At 34.2% G+C, this 17,859-nt stretch overlaps 2 protein-coding genes across 3 annotated transcripts; one reads left to right on the forward strand and one right to left on the reverse strand.

The window, feature by feature from the left end:
* Nucleotides 1-5,331: 5,331 nt before the first annotated feature.
* On the forward strand, nt 5,332-6,214 carry LOC104098331 (mitochondrial import inner membrane translocase subunit TIM17-2-like). The gene has a single exon (XM_009605039.4). It carries the CDS (start codon nt 5,400-5,402, stop codon nt 6,057-6,059), a length of 660 nt encoding a protein of 219 aa, XP_009603334.1. The 5' UTR covers nt 5,332-5,399; the 3' UTR covers nt 6,060-6,214.
* Nucleotides 6,215-6,306: 92 nt separating this feature from the next.
* Nucleotides 6,307-10,374, reverse strand: LOC104098330 (uncharacterized). Of its 2 annotated transcripts, none has more exons than XM_009605036.4 (9): nt 9,869-10,374; nt 9,738-9,771; nt 9,447-9,620; nt 8,995-9,084; nt 7,237-7,302; nt 7,018-7,109; nt 6,881-6,928; nt 6,688-6,795; nt 6,307-6,497 (listed from the first exon to the last, which is right to left on the reverse strand). In XM_009605036.4, exons 1-9 carry the CDS (start codon nt 10,150-10,152, stop codon nt 6,464-6,466), a joined length of 930 nt encoding a protein of 309 aa, XP_009603331.1. In that variant the 5' UTR covers nt 10,153-10,374; the 3' UTR covers nt 6,307-6,463. The 2 variants fall into 2 exon arrangements, with proteins under 2 accessions (XP_009603331.1, XP_009603332.1); XM_009605037.4 differs by having other exon boundaries at nt 6,343-6,606; nt 9,869-10,367.
* Nucleotides 10,375-17,859: the final 7,485 nt, after the last annotated feature.

Here is a 17,859-nt window from a genome sequence, read left to right on the forward strand (position 1 = left end):
GTTGTTTTCGTATGGGCTGATTCTTGGCGGGCTGGCTCATCGAGAAAGGAGTATTTTTTCTTGGCCCGTATTTTGTGTTGGTAGCCTGCACAAGATTAGACTTAGAATTATAACGGAAATTTTTTGTTTCAAGGAACTTACCGGAGTTTGCATCAAACATTCGTACTTGGATGCCTCCAGTTGAAGTGGTGCTTTTCTCCTTCCTTTCCTGTGTTATTGTTGTTTGGCGTTGTGGTGGGGTGTGTCCCTGTTTCCTTCTTACGGGGAAGACGACAATTTTCCATTCCTCTTCCTCGTCGGCGTTGACTTTAGAAGAGGAGTATTCAGGCTGGTTCTGTGTTGGGGAAGGTGCCTTTGCCTGTGGGTGCACACTTTTTGGGTGTGTCCTATCCTCCCACGTCATGTGCATAGGATGTTTGCCCCTTCGTATACCACCGCTTGTTTGTGGTCCCCAATGGTGACAGATGTCGCAACTGGTGTTTCCAGTAGAATTTGTATATTAATTCTCGCATATCTGCCCCTAAGCGTAGCTGATGTACACGTATCAATGTTGAGAAGTTTTCCTAGTTTTCTTCCAACTTTTTTCAGTATCTCTTTGTCGTAGAATTCAGTTGGTAGTTGTGGTAGGCGCACCTATATAGCAGTAAAGGACATTGTGGCTTCTTCCGGGATAAATTTTGGTTCCTACCTTCCTACTGAGAGGAAATTTTCGGATAAGAACCATGGACCTTGATGTATTGCCTTTATCATGTTCTCTTCTTTTCTAAATTTGACTATAAAGAAATTCCATCTTAAGTCAATCAAAATTAACTGTTCGGAGGGATTCCATAGTTCAATTAGTTTGGATCGAAAGAGATGATGTGGCATTCTTCTACCAAATTTTTTGATAATGACCGAGAAACACCATGGTTCATATTGCCGGTTTTTATCATCTTGAGAGAGGATGATTGGGCCTAGGTTTTCCTTGCCCTTTACATCGCTTCCTATTTTATCAAATTCATTTGCGTAGTATTCCGTTTGTGATGTATCTTTCTTGTCTAATAGCATTTCCTTGTAGGAATGTGTTGGATTAGCATCCTCCTTTATGGGCTAATGTCGTGGTTCCGGTGGTATATTAGGTGTTTGGTTGTATTCTCCATTCTGGGCGTAGTAAGAAGTGAGAGTTTCTCACTCTAGTATATTGCACCCTTTTATAAGCTGAATTCTTTTTCACGTTACATGGGAACTGCAGGATTATTCATTTTTGGATAATAGCTGGTGTGGACATTCTTTTAGTTGTATGATGTTTTTTTTTTTCCAATGTCACATTTTGACATTTTTTCTTTTTCTGCTACTAGTATAAATCTTATAAATGGTTTATGTCATATGAGTTGACGCCATGTTGTAGGTTATATAGCTTACAACATAGGTGTTACACGACATAGTACATATATCTATAGTAGGGACTTGGATTTAAATATCAGCTATACTTAGTCACATTTAGTATACGACATAGTACATATATCTATAGTAGGGACTTGGATTTAAATATCAGCTATACTTAGTGTCTTAGTCACATTTAGTATTTACACCAAACTGTATCAATTTATTATATTTAAATTATAAGATAAGGTAAAATACATATTAACTAATCATAGATATGTAATCTTAGTGTTTGTTTTTTATTTGGCTCTTTGATAATTGTGGGTCGAAAACTGGCTCATTTCGACAAAGTTTCGGCAAAATACAAATATGTCCGCTACAAACAAACAACATTTCGCAATATTAGTATTTTCCCTTTGAGAATGAGAAAAATAAAAATAATTACAAACAACATTCTTAGGTATTCATCTCGTTTACCCTTAAAACGGATAACAATTAAATTTGTACGCGATTTAAAGAATATATGATTTAATTTAACATAAATAATCAAAAAACAGTAAATAATTGAGTCGAAAAGAGATAAAGCGATCAACCCAACGTGGCAAAGTAATTAAGCCATGCGTTAGGCTCAAATGCTAATGGTCGGTTTCAATCGAGCCCTCGAGATAGAGCTCGGATCCAGCTAATGAGTGAACAACTGAAGAACACTTAAACAATTGCTGAAAGGCAAAGTAAATTTTATTGCCTTGATATATGTGTCAAAAACAATGTCAAAAAATGAAAGGATTGTCCTCTTTATACAGTAGAGGAGTTTTAACCCTATACAAGTCTAAATAAAGTAAAACTATTTTCTTCCCTTCCTCCCACAAAAATATGATCTTTAGCTAATACCGAGCGTGATCCACACCGCAATATCCGGCTGATGGTGGATATTTTGGCTCCCCATTTTGTCTCCTTTAATCGCCTTTCCTTTATCCTCGATTCTTCATCTCACTCAAGCTTGAATCTTTCCGGGTTCGGCCATGCCCGAAACCCGTTGTATCGTTGTTTGTCCCTGATTCCGATCTATGGGTACCTTCGGTCTCACTCGAGCTAGTAACAAGTAACGTCGTTCCTCGTTTTATAACGAAAAATCGGGATAACTCTATCCCTGATTTTACCCGTATAGACATCCTTCTCTTTTGGGAGTGGGCGTTTGGGCAGTTCGATTTGGATATAAAAATTTCAGTTTGGATTTTTGATTTTCAGATTTAAGAAATGACAATCCAAATCCAATCCAAATAAGCTCGGATTGGATCAGATTTTTTAAGTCCGGATTCGGATTAATCGGTTTGAATATTTCAGATTTTCGGTTTTGTGCCTATAAGTTGAGAGATATTTTTTCTTCTTCCAAAAATAAACATCAAAATGAAGTATTCATATTAAATTGCCTAAAAGGTCCCTCATTCTCACCACAATCATTCAAATAAAATATTCAGGTAATGAAATCATCATAAAATAATGCAACAGAGACATTAATATGGCACATAAGAATTAGCAATCGTAAAATCATATCCAAATAAAAAGTATTCTGACAGTAACTTAGTAATTAATATTGAATATATGAGATAATTTCTAATGGGTAGGATATTGAACTTATTATTATTTGCATATGAATAATGTATTACATATAAAGTATAAATTTTTCAGATTTTCGGATATCCAAAAATTCGAAGTAGCAAATCCAATATTCAATCCGAAATCCAAAAAATTTAAAAATTAAATCTAAAATCCAATCCGTAATCCAAAAAATCAAACCAAAAATCCAAAAAATTAAACTTCGATTTGGATTTCGGATTTGCCCAAACTATGTCCACACATACTTCTCTTGTTTTCTTTAGTTTGCGTCCTAATGGAACTTTTACCCCGTCTTTGAAGCGATTCCACAAAAGGTGGTTGATATTTAGAGCCCGTTTGGATATAAGAATTTTTTTTTTTTCAAAAAATTTTTACTTTTTTTCGAAATCAGCGTTTATTCATAAAAATTCTAATTTTCACTTGGAGATGCATTTGGGAATTTTTTGAAATTTTGAAAAGGCCAAATACATATACCGCCCCTTAAACTTGACTCTAATTTCCATTTAAACACTTTAACTAAGGCCAATACCTATTATACACTTTAACTTAATGCAATATGTACCTATTAAATACCTCACACTCACCCAGTGTAAAAAGGTAAGTGCGTGGTGTTCACTTTCAGATAATGTGGTACAATATCGAATTAAAGAGTGACACGTGGTTGTGCCCATTTTTTTTTTCTTTATTTAAGGTTAAATAATCCAAATTGAAAAATATTTAAAAAAATATTAAAAACTTTACTCCCCCACCCACCTACCAAACTCATCTTTTTCGGACAGCCATTTCTTTTCCCCTCTCTTTTCTGAAGCTATCTGCTTTTTCCCTGCCCATTCATATTTTTCCACCTCTCTCTAGCTATGTCCAAACAAAAAGCATATTGTTGTCTTTTTGGTTGAAAAATCTCCATGTTTGTAGCTGTACATCTTCGCCGTTAAATTTCACATCTGGACGGAGAATTTCGATGCCGGCGAAATTGTTGGATTGAACTCCATGTTTGTAGCTTCAAAATTAATTCATGTTTTAGATGTCTGAAATTGCTGAATTTTTCTTGTTAAGTTTTATCGGTGTAAAATTGAATCAATTTTACAGAGTTGATATTTGAAATTGCTGCGCTTTTCTTGCTGGGTTTCTCGTTGCAAAATCTACTCGAGTTTGCTTGATTATTTTCTGAAATTGCTGAGTTTATTTTCCGCTAATCCAATTTGATTCACTTCTTTTAGGCATCAGATCTTTGGATGGAATTTAAATAAAGTATTTTTTGAACAATTTATCTTTGGGTTTGTGTTTTGGTATCGTTTTTCATGCCTGCTACTTTTCTTATATCTTGCTATCAAAACAATTGGAAGCTGCATTTGATTAAACTATTTAATGGATTTATATTTCTATAATTAGAAGTTCTATAGAAAGGCCCTAGAGGAAATTATGAGGAATATGATAAACTTATATTCGTAGACGCCGACTTCCTTTTCTTCAAGAATCTTGATCCTTTCTTCATGTTTCCTCAGTTATCAGCATCCGGAAACTGTAGGCATGTGTTCAACTCAGGGATGGAGGTAGCGATGAGAAATGAAGGAGAAAGAAAAAGAATTAAAAAAAATGTCTCGAAGAAAACAGAAAAAATATAACATTTCTTGTTCACGCGCCGAACTCTTAAGTGCAAATAACACATCGTGCCACCTGTCATGAGGTGTTTAATAGATACATAATACATTAAGTTAAAGTATACAATAGGTACTGGCCTTAGTTGAAGTGTTTAAATGGAAATTTGAGCCAAGTTTAAGAGGCCGTATAGGTATTTGGACTTTTGAAAAACTCCAAAAAATTATTTTTCAAAATTTTCACTCAAATCACTCACAAAACTTCAAAAATAACCCAAAATTATATTCATGTCCAAACACAACTCTAAGTGGACGTTTGGACATAAGAATTGTAAAATTCCAGAAAAAAGTGAAAAAAATTTCAAGCGAAAATGATATTTGAAAACTAGAGTTGTATTTGGACATAAATATAATTTTGGGTTGTTTTTGAAGTTTTGTGAGTGATCTGTGTGAAAATTTTGCAAAATAATTTTTTGGAATTTTTCAAATTTTCGAAAAATTTCAAAATTCATCTTCAAGTGAAAATTTGAAAATTTATGGCCAAACACTGATTTCGAATAAAATAAAATTTTTCTTATGTCCAAACAGACTCTAAATTTCAAATACCATTTTCGCTTTCAAATTTTTTATACCCCTATTTTAGAATTTTTACGATTCTTATGCCAAACGCCCGCTTAATTCCCAATTTTTAGGCAGAGTAGGGTATTTGCTTTGCAGCCATTTGCCTTTTCATTCAAGTTAATTAAAAATGTATAAATATGACGGCTTCCAACTCTTCCCCAAAACCCCTCCAAAACCCTATTTTTCTTATTCTTCTCTCCAATGGGAACGCCAGAAACTTCTAGAGAACCATGTCCAGATCGCATCCTCGACGATCTTGGTGGCGCATTCGGCATGGGCGCTGTAGGCGGCTCCGCTTTCCACTTCATCAAAGGAATCTACAATTCACCCAAAGGCGAGCGGTTCATCGGCGGAACACAAGCGGTTCGAATGAACGCGCCGAGGATCGGCGGTAGCTTCGCCGTATGGGGCGGTTTATTCTCCGTGTTTGACTGTACCATGGTTTACGTCCGACAAAAAGAGGATCCTTGGAACTCTATTTTCGCAGGCGCCGCCACCGGAGGGTTTCTTCAGATGCGGCAAGGTGTACGTGCAGCGTCGAGATCCGCGATGTTCGGTGGGGTCCTCCTTGCGCTCATTGAAGGTGCTGGTATTATGTTGAATAAAGTTATGGTTCCTCCTCAGGAAGCCCCAATTTTTGTTGATGATCCTTTAGGGTTGCCAGGTGGGCCCCAAGCCCATGTTCCGGGTAGTCAGGCCCCACAAGAATTGATGGCGTCATCTTCGTCTTCATCGTCGTGGTTTGGAGGGTTGTTTGGGCAAGGAAAGAAAGAGGAAGAGAAGAAGACTGGCGGAGGATCAAAGGTGGAGATTTTGGAGAGCTTTGATTCGCCTATACCTCCCACTTTTGAATTTAAGTGAAATTACAGATGATGTGATTCAAGCTAGTAGCTGTTTTGGTTAGAATATTATGGGAATGAGCTTGGAAACAATTTAAAGCACTGGTCTTTGTTGTAGAATAAATGTGTTTCACTTTATTATTCTTACCTAATTGAATACATTAGTTTGCATGCCAATTTATTCTGTTTTGCTTACACTGTGTTCATAAGTATCACTAGCTTGAGGTAGGTTGTTTAACAGCAACCCTGAAATTGGACTCATCTAACCATTGCTTTTGGGCAACCACATGGTGCCTACGAGTGTATTATATATTGAAGTTTGTTTAGTACACTTGTGTCACTGAGAAAAGTAATTATATATTGTTTCTTGTATATGGATACAACAACAGCAACCTCAAATTAGAGTACTTTATCATTATATTCTGCTTAAGTATGCTTCTTCTCCATTGCAATCCTGCCACTGCATGCCATAAGATAGATGATACATTAGCAAAAGGCGCATTTTGAGGGGCATGTTTGCCGTATGCCAATGCTAAGAAGTCTAAACTCCGTGTTATCCTATATCACTCCTATATGACCAAGAAAATCTTGAAGATTTAGAGATTGAACTGGGAAGTTTTCATAAAAGGCAGGAAGATCAATAATATGACCTAAGAAATGCCTGTGGAAACATTCTCGGGAACAGCCAGCCTTTTGCTTTGATAAGCAGAGCATATATTCCGTAACAGGGGATGTGGACCACAGCCAATCCAACATACCTGAAACCAACTTCTACATTTTAGGATATCTAAACTGTAAAGGACTCAAGAATGTCAACAGAGAAGTCATGTCTTTAGGCATTACCACAAAGGTGCCCATGGAGTGTTAAGTTCCAAGAAAGGATACGGCCACCTGCGCAACAGGGAACTTCAATTAACCACAGAAAAGTAATTTTTTTTTTTACATATGAATGTGCTTATGATGGGTACATATTTATTTACCAATTTAAGCAGCACGCGTGTAGAGTCCACTGGAAAACAACATAACAACAGCTCCACAGCACAAAATATGTGAGACCAAACCAAGTAAATTGCTGAAACACAAAACAGCCTTCTCCTTTTAGATTTTACAGGTTATTGACTACTTATAGCAAGCACTGTAAGGGTCTCCAAAAAGCTTGTTGGGGCAAGCATGGGCATATGAGAAACTGTTGCACTTACAAGATTGTTCAGGACTGAATCAAGAAGAAGAAAAATAGCATTTACCGAGTGCATGCATCCAATTAGCTGCCATTTCAACAAAAGTTAACAATTAGAGAAGTTTTTGAGTAAAATAAGCTGCAATTCGAAAATGATTCGGACCACTTCCATTAAAAAAAATGTCCCTATACAAGAAGCTAAGAAAACAAAAAGAATAACGCCTTCCACGTTTCAACTATGTGAATTCTTTCAACGACTAGGAAAACATCTCAATTTACATCAAAGATCATTGAACTTTAGAGTCTTCTGATAGAGCCATATGTGCAAGTTTAACAATGGAACTCCATTTATTTGCTGAAAGCGTGCAATCTTATTTTGTAGCCACAAGAGTATTTGCTGATTTAAGTATTAACTACAATAGCAAGTTGAATTCCCTTTGCTTTGACTTTGTAAAATTACATATTTGTGCTCAGAAAGAAATGCATTCTTAATCCATCATCATGGTCCCTCCCTCTCGTCACTGTTTAAGAGCAATAAACAACACTTGCAGTGGATGATCAGAAGTTCCAAAGGGAAATCACAAGCTTCTCAGATTTTCGAATAGTGTAGCTGAATGTGTGCATACTATTTGGATAGAAGAAACAAGAGTCTTTGAGAAATCAAGTAGAAGATGGGAAAGTATTGCCAGGGAGATTGCATATATTTACAGTGTTAGAGCCTCACCTAGAATAAAAAATGTACTGCAAAAATATATGTTCTTGCTAGATCGCCTAGTTCCTGGTTTGGTTTTGTTTGTTTCTTAGTTTCTTTGGATAGCTAGCTGTGTTGGCTAAGCTATGGGATTGTATTGCTACTTTGGTAATTAATAAAATTTGCAGTTACCAAAAAGAAGAGTCATTGACCTAATGTCGCTCATTTTATCTATAAGATTTTAAAAGGAAAATGCTACTTGTTACCTAATAAAGGGCAGGCATCTTTGGATCATCTATTTATTTTGAGTTAGAGCTGTATTTTGAACGATACATTTGAATTTGAGGTTGTAACTTGAGTTTTTCACAGTCTGATAATGTTATGAGAACTATGGAATTTCATCTTTATAATGTTGTTTCAGGAAATAAATAGAAACTTGTAAGTATGGAGTTAAATCATTAAAAAGTTGGTATTCAGAATGCAAAATGCTATTTTTCCAACAATAGTGTAAATTCTTAGACGGTTAGGAGGTAAGCTTGCAATTACTTAGTAACTATGCTCAGTGTTCTAAGATGACAACAAATATGTTCCTCAAGGATGTTAGGGAACAAAAATATTGTGCTCATATAAAGTTCCAAACTTTCTCATGCAAATACCATGATCATAGCTGAGTTCACCCGTCCCCTCCCTGTTTCGCTCCCCCTCCCTGTTTCGCTCTTTCCCCCCCATTTTTTTCTGGATTAATGGTTGGCATGAGATCTTCATGAATTAGAAGCGACTATCAATACGCCCTATTTGAGTTTTCTGTGAAAGCTTTGTGTAACAGCTGACGATATCACTCTCCTTTGAGAAATAACCATGATTTGGTGCATAATCTAGACTGTCCTAGATGGAACACATGAAATAACTGATACTTTGAGTCATATAAACTATTATAGTGAACTTTTGACGTGGAACGATGCATATCCTTGCTAGAAATAAAAGATTCTCTATAGATGATTAGAGGAAGAGTAACATTCTAAAGGGAATGCAGTGAAAGCTAAACATGACGCACATAACGCCACAGCATTTCAAATAAAGATGACTCACCAGGGTGAGCTTAAAATTTTCGCCAGTCATAAATGGGAGCAATAGACACCAAAAGACAATATCTGTCAGCATAACAGCACCTGCACTAGTCTATGAAAAGAAAAAAATTGTGTCAAATTTCTAACAGTGATCTCATGTGAGTTGATCAATTTAAAAACAGCTTTTAGCTATTTGGATTATCGTGACAGATTAGCCTATAGATCAGAGATAATTTAGGAAGTATTATATTATTTTAATTCAATTGTTGCTGAATTAAGCAGTTGTTATTGCAATTAGGCTAACAAAGTTGTTTCAGACCATCCACCAAACAATATTCACAAGAAAAATCCTGCCTTTCTAACTTGCTAAACTTAGGAATTCATACAAGTTTCATTGCAGCTATCCCACACTTTGAATAAGTGTATGGGAATTTGTGAAAACATCCAAATTTGACAGTAGTTTCTAACGCTAACCTGATAAATAATTTGCATAAAGTTTTCCCAAAATCCAAGTCTTTGCTCAGAGGATGTCCCATAGCTACTATTCTCTTGAGCAGCAGTTTTAAGAAATTTCTCTCTCTCCCCGCGCCGGGAGAGGGGATTTCTTGTATACAACCAGCATCCCCGCGCCGATATAATGGTTCCCAGCTGCAATGCAAGCACATATTATGGTCAGCTATCAACCGCAAAACATATTAACTCTATAAGAGTATTCACTAAAAATTGAGCTGCAAGAGAAGACTGATATTATGTGTCCATACATACAGCAAAATAGACCCCAACCAAAGCAAACGTCCACCTGGAAATTAAGCAATTAATTAGAATATCAGATTCTGAATTATGAATAAGTACACAAGTATATGGAGAGAATTAGAAAGAAGCAGGTGATTAAGTACTGTGTGTAGAAGAAGAAGACGAAGAAGCCAAAGTAGGAAACAGTCTGATAAAGCAAGAAGGACATGGAAAGAAAGGAGAAAGCTCTGAAGAAGAGAAGCCAAAGAGGATGGAGATTTCGCCAACAGGGGACCCACAGATCAGTGGACTTAGTAGGATACTCTGTGTCCTTTCGCCTATTGATGAGCCTCAAAGCGACTGCAGTTGGGATGATGAAGATTAGAGCACACACGGCAATTTGCCATTGAAGCCAGTACTCTAACCCCAAGCTTTCTTTGGCCGACATTACTGTTATCTTCTTTGGAGCAGATAATAGGGAATCAATTAGTTGATGAAAAAGAAAGAATATGAGCTATTGGATTGAATTTTCTCAGTGGAATAATTGAGAGGCTATGGAATTGGAGATAGGAGGAGGAGTTCCCATCTTATTACTACTTTGGAAATTTCAGTTTGGTACAGGCATCACGACAACTAAAAAGTAAAAAACGGTGGTTGGTTCTTAATTTCTGGATTCAACTTTTTTTTTTCCCTTTGTTTTTCAAGAGGAGAAAAAGCGGTGATGTAGGGCCAACAAACGGGTAAATTATGCTAGAAGACAAAACAATTATCCGGTTAATTTCTTTTACATTTTATACCTATGCACCGCAATTATTTTACCCGCTCTATCCATTCTTACTTTCCCATTGTTTAGCATGAAAGCTCGTGTTCTCATAGATTACCTTTTTATATCTTTTAAGTGCATCACATTTTTTCAATATTTTTCATCATCTTATCATAATAATACTAATTAAAAAATAATATAGAATATTATAAAAATATATGAGTTTGGAGAAAACAAAAGGATATTATTATTATCATTATTATTATTATTATTATTATTATTATTAAAAAGATATCTATCAATATTTATGCTCGCACATTTAATAGCATATGTAGAAAGTAAATTAGCTAATACTGAATTTTATTTCAACGTATGCCAAGAAATATATTTTTAAGAAATTTTATTTTCCTCGGCTCTTTTTTTCTTTATTTTTTTTTTGTCCTTTGACATAATTTATCTTTTCCCTTTTTGTCCTTTTCTTTTTCTTGAAAAAGTCAAATCCACCATTGATAGATTTGAAACTTGAAATAATTTGTACTATATACCAAAATAACATACTATATACTATTTTGATATATAATATTTAATTCAATAGTGTATAATTTATTGCGTTGAACTGGTGAAGAAGAATTTGTACTGTATACCAAAATAATATGTTAAATTTTTTAACAAAGTAAGATTGACATATTATTCATGTAACAAAAAAATCCAAAAAATCCGACAAAACCGAACTAATCCAAACCGATGTAAACGGTTTGGTTTGATTTTAGTAAAAATCGAACTAACCCGGTCCATGTACACCCCTACTCCTAGTTGTGCATACCATAATTTCAAAAAGATTGTCCTAATTTTTATCCAATTGTTGTCTACATTTTCAAATGTGAAATATTTTCATTCACATTTCATTGTATTCTTAGGCTACACATAGCAGCTTACTATGTGTAGCAAAGAAGATAGATTTATACTGTATATCAAAATAGTATATTGCATACTGTATTGGTATACAATAATTAATTCAAGAGTATATAATTAACTACAATAGTATACTATTAATTATTTTTTGAAGGAATGAACCAATCCTTTATATACCAAAATAACATATTATATACCATTTTGGTTAATTCAATAGTGTATAATTTATTGCGTTGAACTGGCGAAGAAGAATTTGTACTGTATATCAAAATGATATACTATATACCATTTTGGTATACAGTTCATTCCAATGTTATACTATTATAGTATACTATATAATGTAACGGTATACTCTTACAATTAGGTCCTTTTAGAATTTTTTGAAATTTTTATTGACAACTGATATTATTTCAGTTTAATAATTGAATTAGAAAAATCTTTTTTAAACTATTTGCGTACAATTGTATACCATGTTGGTATAGCTATATACTATACTGGTATCATATGTAAGTTGGAACATTTTTTGGTTGTATTAGCTACATTTAATTTGTATACTATTTAATTTTTCTTTAGTAATAGTAGAATAGTACAATTTCTTGATTTTTTTTAATTTTCCTTTATGCATGTATATTATGTAATCATTTTGATTTTTTCTTTATGCGTTTGTTTATATAATAGTATTATAGCACAATATCTGGAAATACATTATTATATTAATATGGGTACACTGTAGAATTAATTAGTAGAACTGTATACCCTATTGGTATAATTATATATCATATTGGTATCATATGGTAGTTGAAATATTTTTTTGTTATTTTAGCTGCATTTTTAAGTGAATTCTATTCTGAAATGATTTATATGATCATGTTTTACTGTGTTGAATTTTCTTGTACCTATGGACATATATTTTGTGTATTATGTAATAGTTTTTATATTTATATGCAGTTGTTGGAACGACCCCGTATAACTATATACCCTATTAGTATAGTTATATACAATATTGGTATCATATGTTAGTTGAATTATTTTTTAGTTGTATTAGCTGCATTTAATTGGTACACTATTTAATTTTTTTAATAATAATAATATAGTACAATATCTTGAAATACTTTACTCCATTATATTAATATGTGGCACACTATTTTTTTTATTTTTCTATTTATGCATGTGTGTTATGTAATAGTAGTGTAGTCATATAGTTGTCGAAAATTAACCAGTAAGAATGTATACCATGTTGGTATAGTTATATGTCATATTGATATCATATGGTAGTTTGAACTTTTTTTGGTTGTTTTATCTGCATTTTTAAGTGAATTCTATTCTGAAATTATTTATATGAACATGATTTGCAGTGCTGAAATTATTTTGTGCCGATGGACATATATTATGTGTATTATGTAATAGTTTTTATAGTTATAGGCAATTGTTGGAACGGATCCATACAACTATATACCATGTTAGTATACGAAATGAGCAAGTTGCTTTGCGAATATTTAGCTTGCAATGCGAGCATGTAATTTTCTCATACTTTTATTGCATCCTTTAATGTTTTGGTACAGTAATATAGTCGCAGATAGTTGTAGCAATATTCTAGAGCAATCATATACTCTGTTGGTATACATGTATACCATGTTGGTATCATATGGTACTAGAAGTTTTTTTTGCTACTTATATTTTTATTACATTTTCTAATATTTTATTATCATATCTATTCTAACTAGTATATATGGAGATTTGGTGGCCGTAGATTATGTTTTCTTTCTCCATAACTGGTTTTGTTACTACTAATGGTAGAGTGTATACTGATATTTGTAGGGAAGGAGATCAATGTTTGCATGACAATCACGTGGAATTAGAAAAGGAACAAGAAATAAAGAAAATAAATAAATAAAAAATAATAAAGAAGAAGTTAAATTTGAGTGTGAAATAAGTTATGGTAAAAATAATAATAATACAATTTGGGCAAAAATAAATGAATAAAAGAGAAAAAAGAAAAAAAAAACAAGAAGAAAACGAGAAAAAAGAAAGAAAAAAAGGAAAAAAGAAAAGAAGCATAGAAATAAAAAAGAATTGGAGAAAAAAGAGAAAATTCCCCACAAAACTACTATGGGTAGGAAATGTAATTAGTTTGATGGGTAGAAAAATAAATAGGTAGATAAGGGTAAATAGTTTTATTTTTGTGGGTAACTGTGTCATTCACCCTTGTTTAACGGCAGAATGACTTCCTGGCCACTTAAACTTGTAGAGTTTTTAAAAGCCGATACATGAATTTTCAACTTTCCCATTTGAACATTCAAATTTATATTTTCGGTAACTAATAAACATATTTGACTATTGACCATGACCATGTGGCATCAGTTGGTCCTAATCAGCAGGCTGCATGAGGAACACGACGCATAGGAGCGTGAAAGCCCCCTTCCCAACGTCCAATGGTACAAAATGGGTTGTATTTAAGTGTCTTCTTCCTTATTCCATCTAAAATACTATATTCCTCCATTTTTGTAAAATCTGAAGCTCCATTCCTTCATTTTGTAGAATTTGAAGCTTTATTTCTAATTTTTTCCTTTTTCCAGACCGTGAAAATTATGGAATCGAAAAGAGACAAACGAACCTTCAGATCATATAGCGTCACTGGAATCGAAATCATGGACCAAACAAAGCTCGATCGGAACGAGATTAACATATAATAAACGAAAACAAAACAATGGGCGAGTGATTATGATCGATTTTGGAAGAGAATGAATGATTGTTAGCCCATTGGTAACCCAGGTTTAACATGTGAGGGTTTGGTTAAAGAGAGGTTAAAATGAGGGGTGGGGGTCAGTCTATGGAATAAAAGAGGGAACCCCGATCTGTTGGGTTAGGGTTTTCGCGGCCTTGACGTGTAAGACATCCATTGGTCAGTTGCTGATGGGATGGACACGTATGTGTATGTGTAATACACGCGCGATGGTTAATGGTCAAATATGTTTATTTGTTATAGGAAAATGAGTTCGAGTGTTCAAATGAGAAAGTTGAAAGTTCATGTATCGGCTTTTAAAACCCTTACAAGTTTAAGTGGCCAGGAAGCTATTCTGCCTCGTTTAACTATATATTTTTCAAAAAAAATAGAGATATATAAGGGCAGTTCGGTGGACTATGCTCCCGCTATGCATGCGGTCCGGGAAGGGCTAGGCCATAAGGGTCTGTTGTACGCAACCTTACCCTTCATTTCTACAAGAGGTTGTTTCCACGACTCGAACTCATGACCTCCTAGTCACATGACAGTAACTTTACCAGTTAAGCTAAAACTTCCCTTTAGTAATAATAGAGACATATAGGAGTAGTAATTTATATCTACAAAACTATTATTTCGCCAAACTCCTTAATTTTAACAGTGAATTTAGACATATAATCTTTAAGATTTTTTTTTAAAAAACTATATATTTAAAAATTACGTAAAAAGTACTATAAGTCACAATTATTAATAAGTCAAAATTTTCAAAAGGCATATGAAAAGATCACAGTAAAAAAAAATAAATCTGACTATCGAAATTCAAAGGAAGAAATTCAAAAATAGCCAAATTTATAAGTGGTAGTTAAAAAATAGCCACAGTTTCAAAAGTAATCGAAATTTAGCCACTTTTCATGTAAAGATAAATCCATCATAATATACTGGAGTTCCAGTATAATATACCGGTCCAGCATAATATGCTGGAAGTTCATACACAAGTGCTTCAATCTCTAGTATATTATGCTGGAACATTCCGCGTGTTGGAGTTCCAGCATAATATGCTGGAAGTTCATACAGATGTGCATCAATCTCCAGTATATTATGCTGGACCGGTCCGTGTTGCAGCAAAATAATGGCTATTTTTCAATGACTTTACAAACCGTGACTATTTTTGAATTACCAGTTCGAAAACTGGCTAGCTCGTACTATTTTTACAAATTCAAACGATTCCACATAAATTAGGACATATGGACTACTTTATTTGTCTTGTTTTATATAATAACTAGTTTCTCGGCACGTGCGTTGCACGTTTATGTCGAGTCATGTAGTATACGATTTTGTAAAATTTATCATTACATATTTTCGAAAAAAACTTTGAATAAACTATTATACATGAATAAATAAAGTAGAGAATAAGATCGGTACGGATTATTGTACAGTGGCTCATTTGTCAAGCTTAATTAGATGATTGGATATCTTATTAATTTGCGAAGAGGAACAATCAAAGTTTAGTTATATTTATTTATTCTACTTAACCTATTTGAATTACTAATAGCTTTATCACCCAGCCAGATGAATATTTTTGTATTTTGTTAATAAGTATACATTAATTGTTTTGTAATTTTACAGTTGTTTCCATATTGACTGAATCTGAGATGGCTAGGTGAACAAAGCAAAATATAGTCCTCCCATCATAGTAATAGTATATAGTTTATATACTTTCTATTTGATTAACATTCTTATTTGTAATAGACAATAATTAAATTTTTAAATAACTTTAACACCTTGTATTGGCAATAAGTATTATTTAGTTAGTATATTAGAATAATTTTAACTGGTGACAAATAAAAGTACAAAATAACTAAATTTAATACAATTTTAAATTTGTAACAAAAAGAATAACAATTTCAAATTAAAGTTTGTTACAAACAAACACTATATTTTAAAAAGTTCGTCCTAAACAAGCACTAAACTATAAACAGACGATTCACTTAAATCAAACAACATTATGTAATATGTAAATGTGGTTCACTGGCTAAACAAACATGAAACATAAGCTCATTGCTAACGTCCTCATAGCAATAAAGTGTACGAAACAAAACTTATTATGTCGGTAATTTTATCTTTCACCGAAAATTTTTATAATATTAATTAAAAGAATTATATATTTGAAATTGTATACGGTTAAAATCGGCCCCACCCGATTTTACTATTTGACCGAGACCGGGAGGTTGCATCGAAGGACGGCCTCGTAACGGAACAAACTAAATCACGAGGATACGGTACCGAGTTCAGAATCGAGGTACCTGTCGAGATCGAGGTTAGTAGTGATCGAAACCAAATGAGACAGACATCGAGCAAGATCGAAGATAGCATAATAACAGAAAGGCGAGATATCCGTGACTGGTCGAGGATCATGGCGTAAATCTCGGTGACTGGTCGAGGATCATGGCGTAAATCTCGAAACGGATCAAATCAGAAACGGTTAATCAGCTAATTATAGAATTTCCTTCTGTAATTAGAATTATACCATAAATAGAATTTCTCTACTATATAAAGTGGGGTTCTAATCATTTGTAGAAAACACTGTGGATAGATATCAAAGCAATATAATTCTATTTCTCGTTTATACTTTTGTTCATCAGCTTGTCATACTTTAATTGCTCTTGCATCAACCAGTTCGAGGGTATCCAAACTTGAGGGCTGAGTTCCATTCTATTACTGGTTTGCTTTACTTTATTGTTAATTTCTATTACTTATCCTCACATCTATCAATTGGTATTAGGTGAAATCACGTGTCCTTAAAACAAAATTATAAGTTTAATTGTTATCTAATTTTTAGGGTTAAACAGTTTGGCGCACATCGTGGGGCTAAGGATAATAGTGATTGCTTAATACTGATTCTGATAACACACATCGCTTTACACTTGTTCTCGTAAGAATCTTTATTTTCAGGATAAACATGTCAAACTCATAAGCAGTGCCTACACATGGTGACGAAGGCCTCAGATTTCACGGGAAAAATGACAATATAGCCACCCCGAGGATCGAGGTGCCTCAGGCTGACCTCGAGGGAGAACCAATTGCAAATCCCGACGATTTCTGTTCACATGTCGCCTTAAATGCAAATTTGGGCGTTGATCCTGAAGGTAGCGTACGGAGGGAAGTTCGATCAGGTAGTCGAGGTACGCAGGGCGGAGAAGATGGTGGAGTTAGCCTCCAATTGATATTTGAAATGTTACAAGCTCAACAAGCCGCTATAGCATAACTACAAAATCAGCACCGAACACCGAGTTGGATCGAACCAGAAGTCGCCCACAGGACCGAGCATGTCCCGAAAAGGTCGAACGCCAACGAATCGGGGACTGACCCCGCCATTATGAAAATGCTCGAGGAGCTCACTAAACGGATTGAATCAGGAGAAAAGAAAATCGAGGTAAATGATAAGAAAGTAGAGACATACAACTCCCGGGTTGACCAAATAACGGGGGCATCGCCGATTCTAAAGGGTATGGACTCAAAGAAATTTGTACAGAAGCCTTTCCCTCCAAGTGCGGCTCCAAAACACATTCCGAAGAAATTTCGAGTGCCAGAAATTTCTAAGTACAATGAGACCACCGACCCTAATGAGCATGTCACTTCTTATACATGCGCAATAAAAGGGAATGACTTGGAAGATAATGGGATTGAATCTGTTTTACTGAAGAAATTTGGAGAAACCTTATCGAAAGGAGCAATGATATGGTATGACAATTTGCCGCCTA

Source organism: Nicotiana tomentosiformis, chromosome 2 (assembly GCF_000390325.3).
Source record: "Nicotiana tomentosiformis chromosome 2, ASM39032v3, whole genome shotgun sequence".
In the NCBI taxonomy this organism is placed as follows: Eukaryota; Viridiplantae; Streptophyta; class Magnoliopsida; order Solanales; family Solanaceae; genus Nicotiana; species Nicotiana tomentosiformis.